At 38.8% G+C, this 20,108-nt stretch overlaps 2 protein-coding genes across 2 annotated transcripts; one reads left to right on the top strand and one right to left on the bottom strand.

Annotated features, from left to right (window-relative positions):
• Positions 1 to 628: 628 nt before the first annotated feature.
• Positions 629 to 7,598, top strand: LOC112720638 (casein kinase II subunit alpha). The gene is made up of 10 exons (XM_025771654.3): positions 629 to 1,130; positions 1,317 to 1,446; positions 2,422 to 2,616; positions 4,038 to 4,195; positions 5,604 to 5,694; positions 5,872 to 5,937; positions 6,479 to 6,561; positions 6,921 to 6,984; positions 7,091 to 7,159; positions 7,248 to 7,598. Exons 1-10 carry the CDS (start codon positions 790 to 792, stop codon positions 7,305 to 7,307), a joined length of 1,257 nt encoding a protein of 418 aa, XP_025627439.1. The 5' UTR covers positions 629 to 789; the 3' UTR covers positions 7,308 to 7,598.
• A 7,952-nt stretch (positions 7,599 to 15,550) lies between these two features.
• Positions 15,551 to 16,624, bottom strand: LOC140176083 (uncharacterized). Its single transcript, XM_072205948.1, has one exon. It carries the CDS (start codon positions 16,622 to 16,624, stop codon positions 15,551 to 15,553), a length of 1,074 nt encoding a protein of 357 aa, XP_072062049.1.
• Between the last annotated feature and the right edge of the window lie 3,484 nt (positions 16,625 to 20,108).

The following is a 20,108-nucleotide window of genomic DNA, read 5'->3' as shown; positions in this document are numbered from 1 at the left end:
CGTGTTTGTTGGTTCAGAGACTGGTACTAAAATTTCTGTCTCTGTCTCCAAAATTTCAGTATTTCAGTACCTCCAAAAAGTAGGGACACAGAGGACTAAAATTTTTAGAAATGAAGACTGAAACTTTAATAACATTTTATACCTAAAATACTCTCATTTCAATTAATTAATTCCAATTTTACTTTTTGTGCAAATTAAATTAGAGTTTCATTCTTGTTTCAATTTCTGTCTCCCATTTTGCACCAAACAGAATACTGAGATCTATTTCAATCTCTGTCTCTTAGTCTCTGTCTCTCAGTCTCAGTCTTTTCGTTTCTGTCTCTCCACCAAACGCTACCTTAAGGACTGTTTTCTCCTCCTTGCTAGAGATTATTTTTTCTTCCATTAGTGAGTTACACAGGAAAATAGATTGGGAAATATTATGTCTGAGAAAAAAAAATGCTAAAATTAATCTGTCTATTAATTTTGTTTTGGAATTAAAATATTTGCTTTTAAAATTTTTGAGAATTAATTTGGATTACTCTAAAATAAATTAATATTAAAAATGTTTTTATAATTTTTAAAAAATATTAGTGACAAAAAATAAAATTTACTCTCTATTTAAACTCACATATTTGGATATCTTCTTAAATAATAAATGTGCAGAAATGACAAAATATTATTTTTTATATATATATTTTAAGTGAAAAGGAAAAGAGAGCTCGAAAATTGAGTCCGAACTTCGAAGTCCAAAGTCATGAATCATCAAAGTGGTTTTAATTCTGTTTTTCTCCTCGAATTTCGAAGTAAATGGCCATAAGGCCCTTCCAGTTCCAACAGACCTCCTTCTCCTTCTCCCTCTCGCGCGACGCGTTGCTTTCTCTCTTCCGTACTCCTCCTTCCCTTCGCTATCCCAACCTACCGCGAGCTCTTCCTCTCCTCTTCTTTCTCACCCGCTTCACCTCACGCGCCGCCGCCTCTACCTTCCGTCGCCCTCCGCCAGCACTCGCCGCCGCCGAAACCCTGGCACAAAAGATTGGCAAATCGACGCGCCGCCCCGGCGCGTCGTCCAAGGCAAGGGTTTACGCCGACGTCAACGTCGTTCGCCCTAAAGAATATTGGGACTACGAAACCCTCAACGTCCAGTGGGGGTAAAGAATAATCCACTCTCCTTATTTTCCTCTCTTCAATTTTCAATTTCGATATCCCTATCCTCTTTATTATTTCTAAAATTTCTTTGGATTTTGCAAATTGTTGACAACAAAAAATTAGGGTCTAGTTATTTATTTTCCCCGTGGTGTGTGTTCATTCCTTGTTGGTTTTTTTGCGAGTTGCAGGGAGCAAGATGATTATGAGGTGGTGAGGAAGGTGGGAAGAGGGAAATACAGTGAGGTGTTTGAGGGTGTTCACTGCACCGATAACGAAAAATGCGTCATAAAGATCCTGAAGCCTGTGAAGAAGAAGAAGGTTAGTGATATTCTTGTGTGCTTTATGCAGTTTTGATTTTTTTTGGTTTGAAATATCTTGTTATCGTTTATATCATTCAACTGGGTTTGTTGTTAATATAATAATATGGTATAGTAATAGTATAGTTTTGGCCACGTAATATGTTGTAATAGTGGAGATAGATAGTAAATATATAAAGGCTATAGTGTATAAGTATAGACTATAGAGTATGTATAAGTATGTATAATGCAGACATTGGATTGCAGTTGGAAAGTTTCACTTATACACTCACAGACACAGATTGTTACTTTTGGGGGTAGGGTTTGTCAGAATCACTCAAAATGATTTTACTTGATCGAGATGTCAGTTGTATCCCTATGGCGAGTGGCTGTAGAAAACATAGTGGTGTATATGTGTTTTCTTCTATTTCTTTGTAGGATAATGTATTCAGAGGTGGCTTGAGATTCTATTTCAGTTTGGATAGTTATACTATTACTTCTGTGTGGGGCATTTTAGAATGGTAATATGTAGTTTCACTTTAAGCGTGATCCATTGCTTAGGTACTAGAGAGATTTATCTGAAGTCCTTGATTTAAATGGTTCTTCGATAATTTAATACTGATAGTGATTGGACAAATTGGTGTTATAACTATAGTTTGATGCATATAATTTTAGCCATCCCCACCTGGTTAGATGAGCCGATGAGTCATGTTTTTTTGTCTCTTCTGAACCACTGTTGCCTATGCATCTTTACTGCCGATGGCATTGTGTCTTCATTCTTGGATTTGACTGTCATGTAAGTGGCGTTGTGATAGAGGGTGGTTCAACTTAGTTCCATTTGTTCACTTGGAATATGTATGGTCTAATAGCAAAGCTTCTTGGTGACCGGTTGTTAGTTATTTAGTTGTGTTTGAAAAATACAATATAATTGCCTTCCATATGCTGATTTTGTATGATGTTCTCAAAATCTTATATTTGCTTTGCATTTTGAATGCAGATCAAGAGGGAAATCAAAATTTTACAGAATCTTTGTGGGGGGCCCAATATTGTAAAGTTGCTCGACATTGTTAGAGACCAGCAGTCAAAGACCCCAAGCCTTATATTTGAATATGTTAATAACACTGATTTTAAAGTGCTTTATCCCACATTGTCGGACTATGATATAAGATATTACATCTATGAACTTTTAAAGGCAAGTTTAAATCTCTCATTTTGTCAAAGAACATGAACATCTAATGCTATCATTTGTTACTCATTCATATTAAATGCTTCATTTGACTTAGAAATATTAAGACTTAAGCTGTTCTATTCTGCATCTCATTTTGCACTGTTCTGTGAATACTGTTTATACAACACTTTGTACTATATATTTGGTCGGTGGTGGTTGTGCCTTGCCTTAAATCAGTTATCATACCAAAGAAATATGAGAGCACTGAACCTGCTTGTCTGAAATTCTGTCATTAAAATAAGAGAAATATTCTCCGACTAAACTTTGTATGATAACTTTGTTCAGTTGGAGCGTGTTTCTCTTATTTTAATGACAGATTTTTCAGACAAGTAAGTTCGGTGCTCTCATATTTCTGTTGGTGCTTTTCCCCCCTTGTGTCTCACTGGATACAAGATATATTAAATGGGTTGGTTGTTGTGTTTGTGAATTTTGCTGTTAAATTAAACCCTATTTGTTAAAAAAATAAAATAAAATTGCTGTTAATTGAAATTAGTAACTGTTTAATATTTCTGCTGATTGCTGTAGAGATTTGGTGAATACTTCTGTCTTAGGTATAGTGAAGATGAATGATCCATTTTGGTTGTCCGATCTTAATGATATTAATATACAAAAAAGGGATGAATTTTGGTTGGTTTATTGGGGCCTGATTTCTCGCATTTGGTTTATGTCATATAAGGGGTTTGTAGAACTCAATTATGCTCCACTTCTGTTATTGCAATGCTTTGATGCAAGTACTCTTCCCTTTCATGATTATAACAATTAAAGAACCTGTTTCTTTCTCATTGTATCATTTTACGAAGCCAGGCTTGCATGCAAGGGATTGTTTAGCCATTTTTTCCTCATGTGACATGCTTGTAATGCCAATGTCTCTGATTAAGATTCTTCAACTTAAATGCTTTTTATTTCTTGTTGATCATAGCACATTTGGTATACCCATTTTATATGAAGAGTATTTAGTACTGCGTACATTACACCCTTTGGGTGCGACCCTTTTTCGAAACCTGCGTTAACGTGGGATGCTTGTGCACTAGGTTGCTTTTTTTTGTTTTGGTTTTTTTCCCCTTTGTGCAAATTATTTATGGGTTATTCAATAATGATTATCTTGATTGGGGGGAGAGGTACATGTCATTAAATTTCATCAACTGTTCTGCAGCAGCACTAAAATATGAAGTTCTGTATGCTGTGCATCCTGCAATTTTACATATTCTCACATATAGTCAAACGTGCTGTATATCCTGATTTGCATTTGGTGTATGTATTGAAATTGTGTTACTTAGTTAAGTTTGTAATTTAAATTTGCATAAGGTTTCTTGACCAATGCAATTTTTTCCAATAGTTTTTGGTCATCAACTTAGAGGTGCTAAATTATTTGAAGTTTCTGCCAGGCACTAGATTACTGCCACTCTCAAGGAATTATGCATCGGGATGTAAAGCCACATAATGTGATGATTGACCATGAGCAGCGAAAACTTCGGCTTATAGATTGGGGGCTTGCAGAGTTTTATCATCCTGGGAAAGAATATAATGTTCGCGTTGCGTCCAGGTTCTTATACGCCTTGTCTTATTTGTTACTTTTTCAGATGATATATCAATTTTAATAAAGTAGTCAATTTCTCTTGCTATCCACTATTTGCAATTATTCCTTCTATCAGCCATAAGAATGTCTTGTTTATATATATGCCAGTAAAATTAATACCACTAATTCCAAAGGAATAAGTTGATCAAGTTCCAAGCTTATGAGGATTTCATTTGGTTTTGCAAACCAGATAAAGTGATATTTGGTATGATGGAAACTTGAGGATGACCAGAAAGGAAAGGGTTTTGGATCTTCAAAATTTGGTGTGCTCAATGCTAATTTTAATAATTTTCGCAGGAATCCTTAAGCCATCTGATTACAAAGATCAAATATGGAAAACTTCAGAATAGTAGTCATCTACATTATTACCAGTGAACTAATGAAATAGGCGCTTATGTTTTAACTCAGTTTTTTTATTTTTTTCCTTCTCTTTTTGGTGTAGTTTTTACATATTTTAAAATAATCTGATACTTCTTTAAGAAAATTTAAACTTGAACTGAAAGACAAAAAGGGATTAATTATAATTCAACTAATATTTAAACAACCTGAACTATGTTTACTGGTGCCATATTTAAAGGTAAATGCATCTGAAAGAAAGACTTGTTGCTTCTTAGAAAATGGGCAATAGTTATTGATGGTGTTTGTTTGTTTTAATAAAGAAGAGTATATATTTGTACTACTTTTTTGGATAAAAGAAGAATTTCAATAAGATGATCAAAAGGATAATACAAGATAGAGAATAAAAATTCCCCTATAGAGGAGTAAACAAACAAAAGATTTATCTATTAATCATAGCTTTCCAATCTATTAACATGTTTAAGAGAGGAAGCCCTCTTTACAGATGATGAGCTTTACACCAGATAAATGCCAAATATGTAATTCTATCTCATATGTTTGTTCTTTATAAATGGACTATAGAAAGTACTCCTTCCTTCCCAAATTTGCAGTAACACTTGGGTTGAGGAAATAATTCGTAACATTTTGAGTTTAGACAAATTTGAGTGTACAAAATCACCCTTATTACTTATCCTATTCTTATACTTTCTCTATTTCATTTAATAGGTTTGTGGGAAAAATTAATTAATTGATGCTTCCTATATTCTCTATTTGGGACCAAATAAAGTTTAAAAAATGAACAATTATTTGTTACCAGAGGAAGTATGTAGTTGATTTGAAAAAGAGTTCAATTGGTTTGGGACCAAATAGAGTTTAAAAAAAATGGACAACTATATTATAGCTTAGTATTTTGGTCAAAAGAAAACTGAACAAAAAAGAAAAGAAAAGAAAAAACACTACTTAACTCGGCAAATCCCCCATGGTGGGCTCTTCATGTTGTCATTCACAATTGTGATCTTTATATGTGCTTTGCTTGTAGATATTTCAAAGGCCCTGAGCTTCTTGTTGATCTTCAAGACTACGATTACTCTCTTGATTTATGGAGTCTTGGTTGTATGTTTGCTGGAATGGTAAGAGATGCATATTGTGCAAACTTATTTTATTTTATTTTTTAAATATTTACTGTCTATGCTTGGTCCTTGGCATGTAAAACGTTGTAATCTTTAACTAGGGGATGTATTAATATCTTCTTTGAAGACAGTGTATACCTTGAACTCTGCATTTACCTGAGTTGTATGTTCTTTCAGATATTCCGGAAGGAGCCATTCTTTTATGGACATGATAACTACGATCAACTGGTCAAAATAGCCAAGGTAAGTGAAGACTGTTAGTGGTGTTGGTGCCAGATTGTGTTGGTTCTGTGTTTGGGTGAAAAAGCATTTCTGCTTTTGCTCTTGGTCTTTTGATGTTTTTAATTTGTACCTGCCTGATTCTGACTATGGATTTTGGTCCAATGCATATGTGTGATGTTCTGGTCTATTGTAGTCCCCCCTTAATTTTGTTGCCGTTTTCTTTACTATTTTTTCTTTGTACTATAGCTTATCTCAGTGGTTGTTCTTGTGGTGGAATAATTTCTTTCTGTGAAGTATTGAAATGTCAATGGGTTTCGAAAGTCTCCTTCCTCTGTTCAGATCTTGATTTTTAGAAACTTATCTAAGCGTGTTGCTAGTTGCTTGTTTTATCTTCTGTTATTCATGTTTGTGAAAGTCAACCGGAAATCCAAACTAGATTTGGATCTGCAAAGGATGTTCGCTCATATTGTTAGCTATATCATGTTTTAGATGCAACTTGAACATTGAATAGATTGAGATCAAGAATGTAGATTGATCTCTGTTTTCTCCTCCACTGCTATAGGTACTCGGTACAGATGAATTAAGTGCATATTTAAATAAGTATCGCATAGAGTTGGACCCACATCTTGCAGCGCTTGTTGGGAGGTTTGTTTATGTGCTATAATTCTGTATAGATGTTGCTTTTGTTCATTCAAGGGTTTAATTTGACCCAGAAAGATTAGTCCCGAAAAGATGTTTTTGTTACTCCATGGTACCTCAATGATCAATGCTGTTTTAATTAGTCATTCCTATTGGTGTTTTTCAGTATTAATAATGAAATGACTATTGGATTAATTTGCTAGCAAAATGGTCTTGAGACTAATTTGTGGGGTCATTTGAATCATTCGGGTACCACTTGAAAAATAATTTTTGGGGTTTAAATTATCACTGTTAATATTTTGAAGCTCAAATTGGTGCTTCACTCCTTCCAACCATTGTTAGTTAACACACTAATATTGCAATAGGCATAGCCGAAAGCCATGGACAAAGTTCATTAGTGTAGAAAATCAACACTTGGCTGTTCCTGAGGTAATATACAATAATTGTTTTAAATTTCCTCATAATTCCATATTGTAGCTTATTCTCATTCTAATTTAAACCCCCCCCAAAACCCCTTTTCTTTTGTCTTTTTAAGGCTATTGACTTTGTGGACAAGCTACTACGGTATGATCACCAAGAACGTCCAACTGCAAAAGAAGCCATGGTAAAACCTGAATTGTTCAGTATATCTGTTTACTACGCAATGACTTGTGAATGTGGTACAGTTGTTGAAATTGTTTGATGTTACCCAGGCCCATCCTTACTTCAACCCAGTCAGAAATGCCGAAAGTAGTAGAAATCGAACAGATTGAGTTGCTGTCATTTGTTGAAATATGGTGCTTTCTCTTCGGTTGAGACGCGTCCTCTGGATGACTGAGATTTTCCTACTGATGGAACTGTTTAGGAGATTATGCCTTGTAAAACTCGAGTTTCGTTAGCATCTTCTCTACGTGTTTTCTTGTTTTTGCTTGTTTTCGTTTTCTCTTTGGTTTTACCCTGTCAAATTCAGGTCTTAAAAATCTCATTTGATTGTGTGCTCATCCTAATTTGGAAAAGTATTCTTGATTCAATTTCCGTAAAGTCGTATGTATGTTTGATTCAAATCTCAGTTGCAGATTTTCTGGTTGTTTGGTAGATGGTACAGCATTACTAGGTTTTGAACAAGTTCCAAGTTTATGAAACGTCGTAACCTGCAGCCATGGAATGTTTAATTGCCTAGCTACCTTTAACATTAAATCTACATAATTCAAAATAACTTTAAAATTTATGAATATTATCATTATTATCTATTTATTAATTTATTTTATGAAGATATATATTTTAATACGATTTTTATTTTTCTTTTTAAATTGGATAGTTTATTCATGTTTAAGTAATTGTTAGAAGTTTGAGATTGAAAATGAAAAAATGAGTTTAATTGTCATTAAATTAAGATAGCGGATTATGTGTATGATGTAAGTTATAAAATTAACAACACTTAAGTTTTAACCTTTGTAATTTATCATTTTTTTAATTTTAGATAATTATTTTCTCAAAATGTCTATTTTTTGGTTGTACGTTGTTTTTTTCAGTTTATTAAGCCAAAGGTAAATTTATTGCGAATCAGTTTCATTTAAGTGTTTTGTTGGTTGGTTTTTCAAAAAGGATTTTTTTCTGAAATAAAATAAAAAATAATTATTTTTTCAAATTCGATTTTTTAATTTTAATTTCTTAAATATGATTTTTTTTTTGTATTTAGGGCAAGTTTATCGTACTTATCAGATTGGGTGAGAAAAAAAAGTTAGAAGGTTAATAATGATAACTATTATCATTTTTAGAGTACATAAAAGTACACAAGGAGTAAGTCTTATTTTTTTTTGAAATAGTGATTTTTTTTATTTGTAATTAAAAAATTCTTGTTAATATTTTTTTTTTTGAAATAGTGATTTTTTTATTTGTAATTAAAAAATTCTTGTTAATATGATTTATTTCTGTATACCTGTGTATTTTTGGAGACTATAATAATAGTTGTTACGATGTGTAACCGAAAATTAGTGGACTGGACTCGGGTTGGCTAAATCGTCTGAAGGAAGGAGCCTCTGACTAAGTTTGCGTTTGGGAGCCTCCGTCCGACTTGTATGTGTGAAGGAATTGGGGGGTACCTGCAAAGACACTCCGATGCCTAAGTCAGCAAGGGTCTAAGCAAGTTTAGAGAGTATTGGAACTTAGAGATACTTGAGGGTAGGGGTGGCAAATGGGCGCCAAAAAAGGCGGATTGGACTGGAAAATTGGGCCGCCAAATAGCAAAAGCCCGCCTAATCCGCACCGCTTAAACCGCGGGCTTTGGCGGGGCGGGGCGGGCTTCCCCGCCAGGCTTAGTATTTTTTTTGCAAGGGGTATTTTTACAATTTTTTTGCCAAAATCCAACTTTTCCCAACCCAACTTACAAGAGAATGAAGATGAAAATTGAGTGTTTTGGATTATGTTTATTTTGCTTTGGGAACAATATTTATAATTATGTTTTGGATGAAAACTTGGTTTATAATTATGTTTATTAGATTATAAAGACTTTAATGTTTGTGAATATAAAAATTATAATTTATTTATACTTTTAGAAATTATAATAGTTAAAAGTAGAAAACAGAAGAGATTTTTTTATGCGTTTATATATATTATTTAATAGTTAAAAGTAAAAAAAAAGGATATTTGGCAGGCTTAGCCCGTCGGCCCGCCAGCCCGTCGTTAGGCGGGGCGGGCTGGGATTCTGGGACCGCCTCACTAGGCGGGGCGGGGCGGGCCAGCCCGCCAAAGGGCGGGCTTCTGGCGGGGCGGGGCGGGCTTCACCGCTTGCCACCCCTACCTGAGGGGTGTCAGTGTATTTATAGTGATGAACCAATAATCACCGTTGGAGTAGTTCCATCCTTTAAGGTGGATAACCGTCCCTTTATCTTAGGGAAGTTGAGATATGGCTCCTGGAAGTGGGTTGAGAGATTTTAGGGGCAGTTACTTAATTTGAATAAGTGTTATCTGCCAGCTAATCTTCGCTCCGACTTCCTTAGAGCAAGTCTGTGCTGGATCTGACTTCTTGAGAGAAGGTCGGTGTCGAGTGAAGGCCAATCTTTGGATTGGGCCTTTTATCTAGACCTGGGTCTTAGTATTGGGCCAGGGTATGAACAGTGCCCCTACTCGAGTCCAATCTCTTTTAATTATGGGTTAGATTCGAGTATTTGAACTTGGGCTTGTAGCCGACGTGATTTTAAAACCGACGTGATTTCAAAAATCTTCAATAATCGCGTCTAATCAAACCTCGCGTCCGTTAGGGGTTTCATATTTATACGTAGGGAGCGATTACATTGGTAACGGCGCATATCTTTAATGATAGCCTCATTTTACTGTTTTGCCCATGGTGCATTTATAAATACTTTTCCCTCTCTTTCTTCCATTTCTTTCGTTTTCTGAATTCTCTTGCCTGCAATCCTTACTCTTTTCAAAGAGAAGCTTTTTGCCTTCTTTCTTGACGTACTCTGCTGTTGCTCCTGCTCGTCGTTACCTCTAAGATTAGCCCTTTTCTTTCTCCTCCTTATTACTGAATGCTCTAATATGCATTTTTAGAGGAGTTTTTTGTATGATAGTAACGAGTTTGTTAGCAGACCCAGCGATTTTGTTTTTCTTTGAGAGACCGTTTTGGCCTTTTAGAGACCCTATTTTTTATTCTTTCCATTTTTTCTTTGTAGGTCTCGTTGTCTTTTTACAAACTATAAGAGATGTCTTCCTTTGAGTCCCTTTTGCTGTGGGTGGATGATACCGTTCTTGGGGAGGAACCCTTAGTGGACACAGATTATATCACCGAACTTCGTACTCACTATAGGATTTGTTGCTCTGATGCTGACGAACCAAAGTATGAGTTGGTTGCCGATGATGACCCTCATTTCTTTTTTATGCATGAGAGTCTTTTTACCCGTCTGAGTGGTGTTTCTACCTTTTTCTGATTTTGAGGTAGAGGTTCTGAACCACTGCCGAGTTGCTCCCACCCAACTTCACCTCAATTCTTGGGGTTTTATAAAAATTTACCAACTTATAAGTCGAGAGTTGGATTTTCCGACGTCTTTGAGGATCTTTTTCTATCTCTTCCATATGACCAAGCCCTTCAGTGGGCAAAATAATAAACAGTAGTGGATCTCTTTCCGGGCCATCCAAGGTCGAAAATTTTTTTCCATCTTTAATGAATCTTTTCATGACTTCAAAAAATTTTTCTTTAAAGTCCAAGCCATAGAGGGTCACCATCCCTTCTTTCTTGATGAAAATTCCTCTCCCCGATTTCCTCTATATTGGTTGGAGGCCTCTCCTGTCGAAAAATACGGCCTGGATGATTTGGACTAGGTTGAGGAGGCGGTTGTGGGGTTCTTCCGAGAAGCTTGGGGAAGAGCCCCTTATTTGGATACAAAAAAGTTTCTTCAGGGATCTTCGAATTTTGTGCGGACCCAACTAGGTAGCTTTATTGTTGCTTTTGATAATTTCCGATTTGTAACTAGCTGTTTCCGACTTGTAACTAGCTATTTCCGACTTGTAGAAGTCTTAACTCTTTTTGTTTCCTTCTTTTCAGAAATGGTGAAGAAGGGTTCTAGTGCTTCTTACCAGAAGGTCCAGGATGCTAAAAGGAGGTGTCGTTCATGGGTTGACCCCACGAGGGCTGCCGGCACTCTTCCCCCTCCTCCACCTCCTCCTCCTCGTGATTTGGGGACCTCTTCTCGTCCCCTTACGGTAACGTCTACTTCTGCCTCTTCTCTTCCTTCTCATATCCTTCCTGCCTAATCTTCCCCTGAGCCTGAGAGGAAGAGGCGCAAGACTTCAGGGTCATGTGCTTCCTCTAGGGATTTTGATGGTCCTCAATTTGTTCAGAATCACATCTTTTCCCATATTCATATTAATATGGATGATGCTTCCGTTCAAAACCATCTTAATATCCTGGTTCAGGGGAGTGTTTGGGCAGCTGGGGTATGCATAAAACTTTTTGATATTTTTGAAAAGAATTCCCTTAGCTCTTTGGGTTCTACCCATAAAGTTGATGAACTGGAGGGGAGGATTCTCCTATATCAGGAGGAAGAAAAGAGGCTTTTGGAGGAAGTTGCTGGTCTAAAGGAGGAGAAGTCCCGACTTCAGGACAGGGAGAAAAAATTGATGGCCCAGTGTGCCATGACGGAGGGGCTGAAAGAGAAAGCCAAGCAGAACTATGTCAGGGTCTTCACCGACAACATCGACCTCCAGCGGGAGTTGGAGAAGGGTAGGGAGGCTTATCAGGATCTGGAGGACTCCGTGGCAGAGAGCTTGGAGGAGGCCTGGAGGATCTTCAAGGAGCAGGTCACAGTTATTGCTCCTAGCCTGGACCTTTCTCCTCTGGATCCTGGTAAGATCGTGGTGAATGGTGCTATTGTCTCTCCTCCCCGTCCTGAGACGGATTCTGAGTTGAAGACCCGTGGTCAAAGGATTCTAGAATCTCCTCCTCGTGAGGATCAACGAGAGGGATCTCAGCCGACGTCTTCAGGCTTACCGACTCCCACTGCTGAAGGAACTGCTCCGTCCTCTTCTGCTGCTGACCCGGCCTTTTTGCCTTTTGGTGATGATGACCTTCCTGCTGCTTAAGTGATTTTTTGGCTAGTGTGGGGCCCAGCCTGTGAGCCCCCTTCTTTGAACAATTTTTATTTTGCTTGTTGTTGTGGTTGGTTCTTGACACTTTTTGTCTTTTTACGGCCATTAACAAAAAATGCTTTTAATCCCCTTTTTTTGGATAAGGGATTTTATGGTTAATTAGCTTGTGCATGCTTTCTATGTTTTTCTTTGTTAGGCTCTTTGTAAAAGACCCTTTTGATCTTTTCTTGTTTCTTGGAAAAACCTTTTATCTGGGCATGCTGTGCTTTATTTGAAATGACTTAGATTTTCCAAAGATTTCGAGCCAGTTCCTGCTTCTGATTTTTTATGATTTTTCCCTTTTTCTCTTTTTTGTATTCCTTATGAATTCAAATTTTTCTATCTGAATTGCTCATAACTTAGGTTATTTTCGCGATGCATTTTAGTCTTCTCAGTTTTTCTGACTTACTAGTCGTTATATTTCCGAGTTATTATGATCCGTTTTTATAACCTCTTTACACCGACTTGTACCTCGTCGTTTTATCCTGACGACCTACTAGGTCGATTCATGGGATTTTCACGTTTTGTCAAGTTTAAGTCAGCGCGTTTCATTGAAAAAATAGTAATATCTTAATGAAATTTATAAAGAGATGTAGAATAAGATCTTTATTTTATTTTGCAAAGGTACTTTTTGCTACCAAGGGTTAAAAATTGTTGCCCCTTAGTCTCCACTTTGATGCCTCGTTAAAAACCCCCCTTCAAGAAAACCCTTTCTTTTGGGAAAAAACCATGAAGTCAGGAAAAGAGTACATCAGGGAGTGAAGTTCGCTTCTAAGTATAGTACCTTTTCATATTACAAGCATGCCATGACCTGGGTAGCTCGGTGCCGTTCAAGTCGGTCACCTTATAATAGCCTTTTCCTAAGACCTCATTAATTTTGTATGGACCTTTCCAGTTGGCAACAAGCTTTCCATCCCCAGATTTGTTAACTCCAATGTCGTTTCTAATCAAGACCAAGTCATCTGGGCGAAGTTTCTTCGAATGACTTTTTTGTTGTATCTGTTTGTCATCCTTTGCTTTAGCGTTGCTTCTCTTATTTGGGCTTGTTCTCGGACTTTGGGGAGTAGTTCGAGTTCTTCTTTGTGCCCCTATATGTTGCTAACCTCGTCGTAGAAGCTCACCCTTGGACTTTGCTCATTGATTTCAACTGGTATCATGGCTTCTATGCCATAAGCAAGTCGGAAGGGTGTTTCTCCTGTGGCAGACTGAGGTGTAGTTCGATAAGCCCATAGTACTTGAGGGAGTTCCTCAGCCCATGCTCCTTTTGCATCTTGTAGCCTTTTCTTCAATCCTGCCAGTATAACTTTGTTGGCTGCCTCGGCTTGCCCATTTGCTTGTGGGTGTTCTACCGAGGTGAACTGGTGCTTGATCTTCATACTGGCTACCAGGTTTCTGAAGGTAGAGTCGGTGAACTGAGTGTCATTATTAGTGGTGATGGAGTAAGGTACCCCATACCTTGTGATAATGTTCTTGTAGAGAAATTTCTGACTTCTTTGGGCGGTGATAGTGGCCAATGGTTCTGCTTCAATCCATTTCGTGAAGTAGTCTATCCCTACTATTAGGTACTTTACTTGTCCAGGCGCTTGGGGAAAGGGTCCCAATAGGTCCAATCCCCATTTTGCAAAAGGACATGTAGAAGTTATACTTATGAGCTCTTCGGGGGGAGCGACATGGAAGTTTGCATGCATTTGGCATGGCTGACACTTCTTTACGAACTCGGTGGCATCTTTCTGCAAAGTCGGCCAGTAGAACCCAGCTCAGATGACTTTCCTAGCCAGGGACCTTGCTCCGAGATGATTCCCACAGATACCATTGTGGACCTCTTCTAAGACTTCTGTCGTCCTTGAGGTCGGGACACACTTCAATAATGGTGCTGATATCCCTCTTTTGTAGAGGATATTTTTCACCAAAGTGTAGTTTTGTGCTTTCCTCCGGATTTTCTTGGCCTCTTTTTCCCCTTTGGGTAGGATGTCGAATTTCAGATATTCGACTAGTGGGTTCATCCATTCGAGGTCCAATCCGGATACTTCAAGGACATCTTGTTTGACTTCTGCCTTTGAGATAGAGGGCTCTTGGAGATTTTCTTGAATCAGGCTTCTATTATTCCCTCCTGGCTTGGTACTTGCAAGCTTGGAGAGGGCATATGCTCTGCTGTTGAGATCCCGAGTTATATCTTTGACCTCGGTTTTAGCGAATCGCCTGAGATACTCCAAGGTTTTGTCCAAGTACCTCTTCATATTGGGGTCTTTAGCCTGATACTCTCCATTTATTTGAGAGGTCACCACCTGGGAGTCGCAGAACATAACTACTTTTGTTGCACCGACTTCCTTTGCCAGTTTTAACCCTGCAATCAAGGCTTCATATTCTACCTGATTGTTAGAAGCTGGAAAGTCGAATTTGAGGGAGACTTCTATTTGCGTTTCCCCTTGGTTGACTAGTATTACGGCTGCATCGCTTCTGATTTTATTTGAGGATCCATCTACATATAACTCCCACGTAGTGGATTCTTCCTCTTGATCTCCTTCATATTCTGCTACAAAGTCGGTGAGGTACTGGGCTTTTATTGCCGTCCGAGTTTCGTACTTTAAGTCGAACTCGGATAGCTCTATTGCCCATTGAACCATTCTACCCGCAATATCCGTCTTCTGGAGGATTTGCTTCATGGGCTGATTCGTTCGAACCCTTATTGTATGAGCTTGAAAATAAGGTCGTAGCCTTCGAGAGGCTACTATTAAGGCATACGCAAATTTCTCGAGTTTTTGATACCTTAATTCAGGGTCTTGTAGAACCTTGCTAGTGAAGTATACAGGATGCTGTCCGACCTCGTCTTCCCATATTAGAGCTGATGCTACAGCTTTGTCTGCTACGGACAAATACAGGACGAGTTCTTCCCCAACTTTAGGTCGGGTCAGAATGGGAGGTTGGCTTAAAAACCTTTTGAATTCCTAGAATGCTTCTTCGCACTCAGGAGTCCATTCGAACTGGCATCCTTTTCTTAGTAGAGAGAAGAGTGGTAGAAATCTTAATGCTGATCCTGTCAAGAACCTGGAGAGGGCGGCTAGTCGGTCGTTCAGCTGCTGGACTTCCTTTAAGCAAGTCGGACTTTTCATTTCTATGACTGCCTTACACTTGTCGGGATTGGCTTCGATTCCCCTTTGTGTAAGCATGAATCCTAGAAACTTTCCTGCCTCCACCGCGAAGGTGCATTTTGCAGGATTTAGTCTCATCCCATGCATCCTTATGGTGCTGAAAACTTGCGAAAGGTCAGCCAGGAGATCGGCCTCATCCTTGGTTTTTACTAGCATGTCGTCTACGTAAACTTCCATCAATCTCCTAAGGTGAGGCATGAACACCTTGTTCATCAGCCTTTGATATGTGGCTCCAGCATTTTTCAGTCCGAAGGGCATGACCACAAAGCAATAGTTTGCCCTAGGCGTGATGAATGATATTTTTTCTTGATCCGTCTTGTACATCGGAGTCTGATTGTACCCTGAGTATGCGTCCATAAATGAAAGTATTGATACCCCGAGTTGGAATCTACTAAGGTATCAATGTTAGGAAGTGGATATAGGTCTTTGGGACACGCCTTGTTTAGGTCAGTGTAATCGACATACATCCTCCACTTGCCATTTTGTTTTTTGACCAGCACTACATTTGCAAGCCATGCCGAATACTTGACCTCTTTGATGAAACCGGCTTCTAGGAGGGCCTTTACTTGCTCTTCTACCACTTGAGCTCGTTCAGGTCCGAGCTTCCGTCTCCTTTGCTGGACCGGTCGCGATCCGGGGTACACTGAGAGTTTATGTGACATGAGCTCGAGATCTATCCCTAGCATGTCGGAGGCTTTCCAGGCAAAGAGGTCGGAATTATTTCGTAGGAGCCTTATGAGCCTCTGTTTCAGATCTTCTTCCAGATTGGCCTCTATGTTGGTATTTTTTCCTTCCTCTTCTCCGACCTGGACCTCTTCAGTTCTTCCGCTGGGTTGCGGTCGCAACTCTTCTTTAGCTCGGATTCCTCGTAGCTCAATGGTGTGCACCTCCTTGCCCTTTCCCCTCAGGTTTAGGCTTTCATTGTAGCACTTCCTCGCCAATTTCTGGTCTCTCCTAATGGTTGCTATTCCCTCTGGTGTTGGAAATTTCATGCAAAGGTGGAGGGTGGACACAACTGCTCCGAGTTGATTTAGGGTGGTTATGCCGATTAGGGCATTGTAGGCTGAACCGACATCGATGACTATGAAGTCGATACTCAAAGTTTTGGATTTTGCCCCTTTTCCAAAAGTTGTGTGAAGGGGTATGAATCCCAGTGGCTTTATTGGTGTATCTCCTAGCCCATATAGTGTGTCAAGATAAGCTCTTAATTCCTTTTCATCTAACCCCAGCTTATCGAGTGCTGGATTGAAAAGGATGTCGGCTGAGCTTCCCTGATCTACCAGGGTTCTGTGAAGATGGGTGTTGGCAAGGATCATGGTTATGACAACTGGATCATCATGTCCAGAAATGATTCCTTGCCCATCTTCTTTGGTGAAAGAAATAGTTGGTAGGTCGGGAGTTCGCCTCCGACCTGATAGACTTCCTTCAAGTGTCTCTTGCGAGACGACTTTGTGTGGCCACCTCCGCCAAATTCTCCTAAGATCATGTGCATATGTCTTTCCGGGGTTTGTGGTGGGGGATCTCTTCGGTCCTCGTCATCTCGCTTCCTTTTGCCATGATGGTCCGACCTTTCCATGAGATATCTATCAAGCCGACCTTCTTTGGCCAGCTTTTCTAACACATTTTTTAGGCCGTAACAATCATTTGTTGAGTGACCATATAGCTTATGGTACTCACAGTAGTCGCCACGACTCCCCCCTTTTATTTTTAATAGGCCTAGGGGGAGGCAGTCTTTCAGTATGACAAATTTTCCTATAGACATCAACTAGGAAAACTCGTAGAGGGGTATAAGAGTGGTATCTCCTGGGCCTCTCAGGGCCGACCTCCTCTTTTTTCTTGGGCTCTCTCTCTTTCTCTTTTGATGAGTGAGAGTGCCCAGGTCGCCAGCCTAGTTCTCGAAGTCTGGTATTTTCTTCCATGTTAATGTACTTCTCAGCTCTCTCCTGTACATCACTTAGGGAGTCGGATGCCTTTTCGAGATGGACTGGGAGAAGGGACCTTCTCGAAGTCCGTTGACTAGGCCCATAATCACTGCCCTATGGGCAGGTCTTGAATCTCCAAGCACGCTTTATTGAACCTCTCCATGTAGTCCCTCAAAGGTTCTCCGACCTCCTGTTTTACTCCCAGGAGGCTTGGTGCGTACTTCACTTTGTCTTTTTGGATGGAGAATCGCATCAGGAACTTTCGCGAGAGGTCGTCGAAGCTGGTGACCGACCTCGGGGGAAGACTATCGAACCACTTCATCGCTGCTTTCGTCAAGGTTGTCGGGAAAGCCTTGCAGCGAGTGGCATCAGAGGCGTCGGCCAGATACATCCGACTTTTGAAGTTGCTCAAATGATGCTTTGGATCGGTGGTTCCATCGTAGAGGTCCATATAAGGGCTTTTAAAGTTTCTTGTAACTTTTGCCCTCATAATATCCTCGCTGAACAGGTCTTCTCCTCCCAAGGGAGAATCTTCTCGATCGCTGTGGGAGCTTCAACTTTTAAGAGCAGACTCCAACTTTAAGAGTTTTTCTTCTAGCTCTTTTCGCCGTTCAATCTCGTTCCTCAAGCTTCTCTCTGCCTCTCGCTGTCGTTCCAGCTCTTTTTCCAACTGTTCCAAGCGCCCTTGATGGTCGTGGAACAATCCCATGAAATCAGCTGCGTGGTGTTGTCCCTCCTTTCCTGACTCGCGCCCTTCAGAAGATTTTGCCTTCGGGTTTTTCAATCCTGAGGTGCCTTCTTTATGCTGATTGGTCACCAAGGAGTGAGTGTCGATATCCTCATTATTGTTTCCAACATCCTGATTTTCCTGCTCAGAATCGGACGCTGTGTGGCCATCTTTGTGCGAGTCATCCGTCATTACTAGTTGATCTCTCGGGTCCCTGACAACGGCACCAATGTTACGATGGGTAACCGGAGATTAGTGGACTGGACTCGTTGGGTTGGCCCAATCGTCTGAAGGAGGGAGCCTCTGACTAAGTTTGCGTCTGGGAGCCTCCGTCCGACTTGTATGTGTGAAGGAATGGGGGTGGTACCTGCAAAGACACTCCGATGCCTAAGTCAGCAAGGGTCTAAGCAAGTTTAGAGAGTATTGGAATTTAGAGATACCTGAGGAGTGTCAGTGTATTTATAGTGGTGAACCAATAACCACCGTTGGAGTAGTTCCACCCTTTAAGGTGGATAACTGTCCCTTTATCTTAGGGAAGTTGAGATATGCCTCCTGGAAGTGGGTTGAGAGATTTTAGGGGCAGTTACTTAATTTGAATAAGTGTTATCTGCCAGCTAATCTTCGCTCCGACTTCCTTAGAGCAAGTCTGTGCTGGATCCGACTTCTTAAGAGAAGGTCGGTGTCGAGTGAAGGCCAATCTTTAGATTGAGCCTTTTATCTAGACCTGAGTCTTAGTATTAGGTCAGAATATGAACAGTTGTCATTGGTGTCGGCGATATTGAAAAAAAAGCCACACTTGTTATTCGTCTATTTTTGTGTATTCTTATACACCGTTCGAGAGGATGATAATGACTTAAAAATTGGAATTTTTGAAAATTTAGAAGAAGTTTACCTGAGTACGGCAAACTCTATAAAATTATATAAGAGTTGGGCAAACTCATTCAAAAAAAATTTATATTTCTGAAATTAAAGTTGGAATATTAGGTTTGGAAAAATAATAATTTTTTTTATTTTATTTCAGAAAAATCCCTTTTTCAAAATGTCTATAATATACACACCTTTGTATTTTTTCTTTGTTACATGACAGAACCGTGACATGTGTAATACCTTAAAAAGAATAGAAAGGCTGTGAAATCGAACATAGGTCACCCAAAACTATCGTGACACGGCTTATAGGCTATAGCAGCTATTGTCTTGATTTTTGAAGAAAATGACAACTTGAACCTTTTGCCTTTCTTTTAATCTATTGGAATAAAAATACATGCATCATTGTACTATAACAGTGTCAATCGTGTGTCAATCTTTTATCCCCAATACCTTGGTCCCTTAAAATTATTATTGTGGATAAAAGGTCCCTAACAATTATGTATATCGTCAATTCTTAAATAATTGATCTACTTCACCGAAAGCATCCTTAGAAGGGGATGGACTGAAACTGAAAGGGGTAGAATAGTAGTATATTTTTTGGTGTCTAGTACTAGTAGAATAGTATACCACCACAATGACGATCACTTGAAAAAAAAACTTCATTCTTATTTCAATGTAATTTTTATTAAATATTTTTGTTATTTTTTCTTTCATATAATAACCATGGGAGCATTAGCACTATAACTTAATTATTAAGTACAGGTATTTTAATAAATAATTTTACAATTAATCTTAGTTTTAGGTTTCTTAATTAGTGTACAAAATAGCCAAAATGACTGGTTATGAACTGAAGATAGTATTAAATTAATTATGTTATGAGAACTAGTAAAGATAGTTCAACCTTCTTACGCAACTCAAATCTAGTGTTATCCATCACAATTCCGATCTTTTTTTTCTAATCTGTTTTGGTTTGTTTGGCATAGACCATAGATGTGTATTCTTATAAGGCCCACTTTGGATGTTTCCTTATATTCTGTGACTCGCTGACCTTAAACTTGAATTGCGCACTTTTATTTTGGCATTTTCAGTCCACACAAATTCCTCGCGCCAACAATAATACACACATTTCCTTATTTTTTAATTGGATTTAGATCCTCTAAAATTTGAATTTAACTGTAAAAAAGAGTAAAATATGATTTATTAGGGGTGTTCAAATTTAAACCGATCCAAATTAAACCGTTCATCCAATCCAATTCAAATCGAAAACCGACTAAAACCGCACTA

The sequence above is a fragment of the Arachis hypogaea genome, chromosome 11 (genome assembly GCF_003086295.3).
Source record: "Arachis hypogaea cultivar Tifrunner chromosome 11, arahy.Tifrunner.gnm2.J5K5, whole genome shotgun sequence".
Taxonomy (NCBI): domain Eukaryota; kingdom Viridiplantae; phylum Streptophyta; class Magnoliopsida; order Fabales; family Fabaceae; genus Arachis; species Arachis hypogaea.
The sequence above is the reverse complement of the archived record's forward strand: the minus strand, read 5'-3'. Positions and strand labels throughout refer to the sequence as shown.

Coding starts and splice junctions, on each gene's coding strand:
- LOC112720638 (XM_025771654.3), top strand. CDS start 790: ATGGCCATAAGGCCCTTCCAGTTCCAACAGACCTCCTTCTCCTTCTCC. Junction 2,617..4,037: donor ACATCTATGAACTTTTAAAG/GCAAGTTTAAAT, acceptor AGTTTCTGCCAG/GCACTAGATTACTGCCACTC. Junction 7,160..7,247: donor CAACTGCAAAAGAAGCCATG/GTAAAACCTGAA, acceptor GATGTTACCCAG/GCCCATCCTTACTTCAACCC.
- LOC140176083 (XM_072205948.1), bottom strand. CDS start 16,624: ATGATCCTTGCCAACACCCATCTTCACAGAACCCTGGTAGATCAGGGA.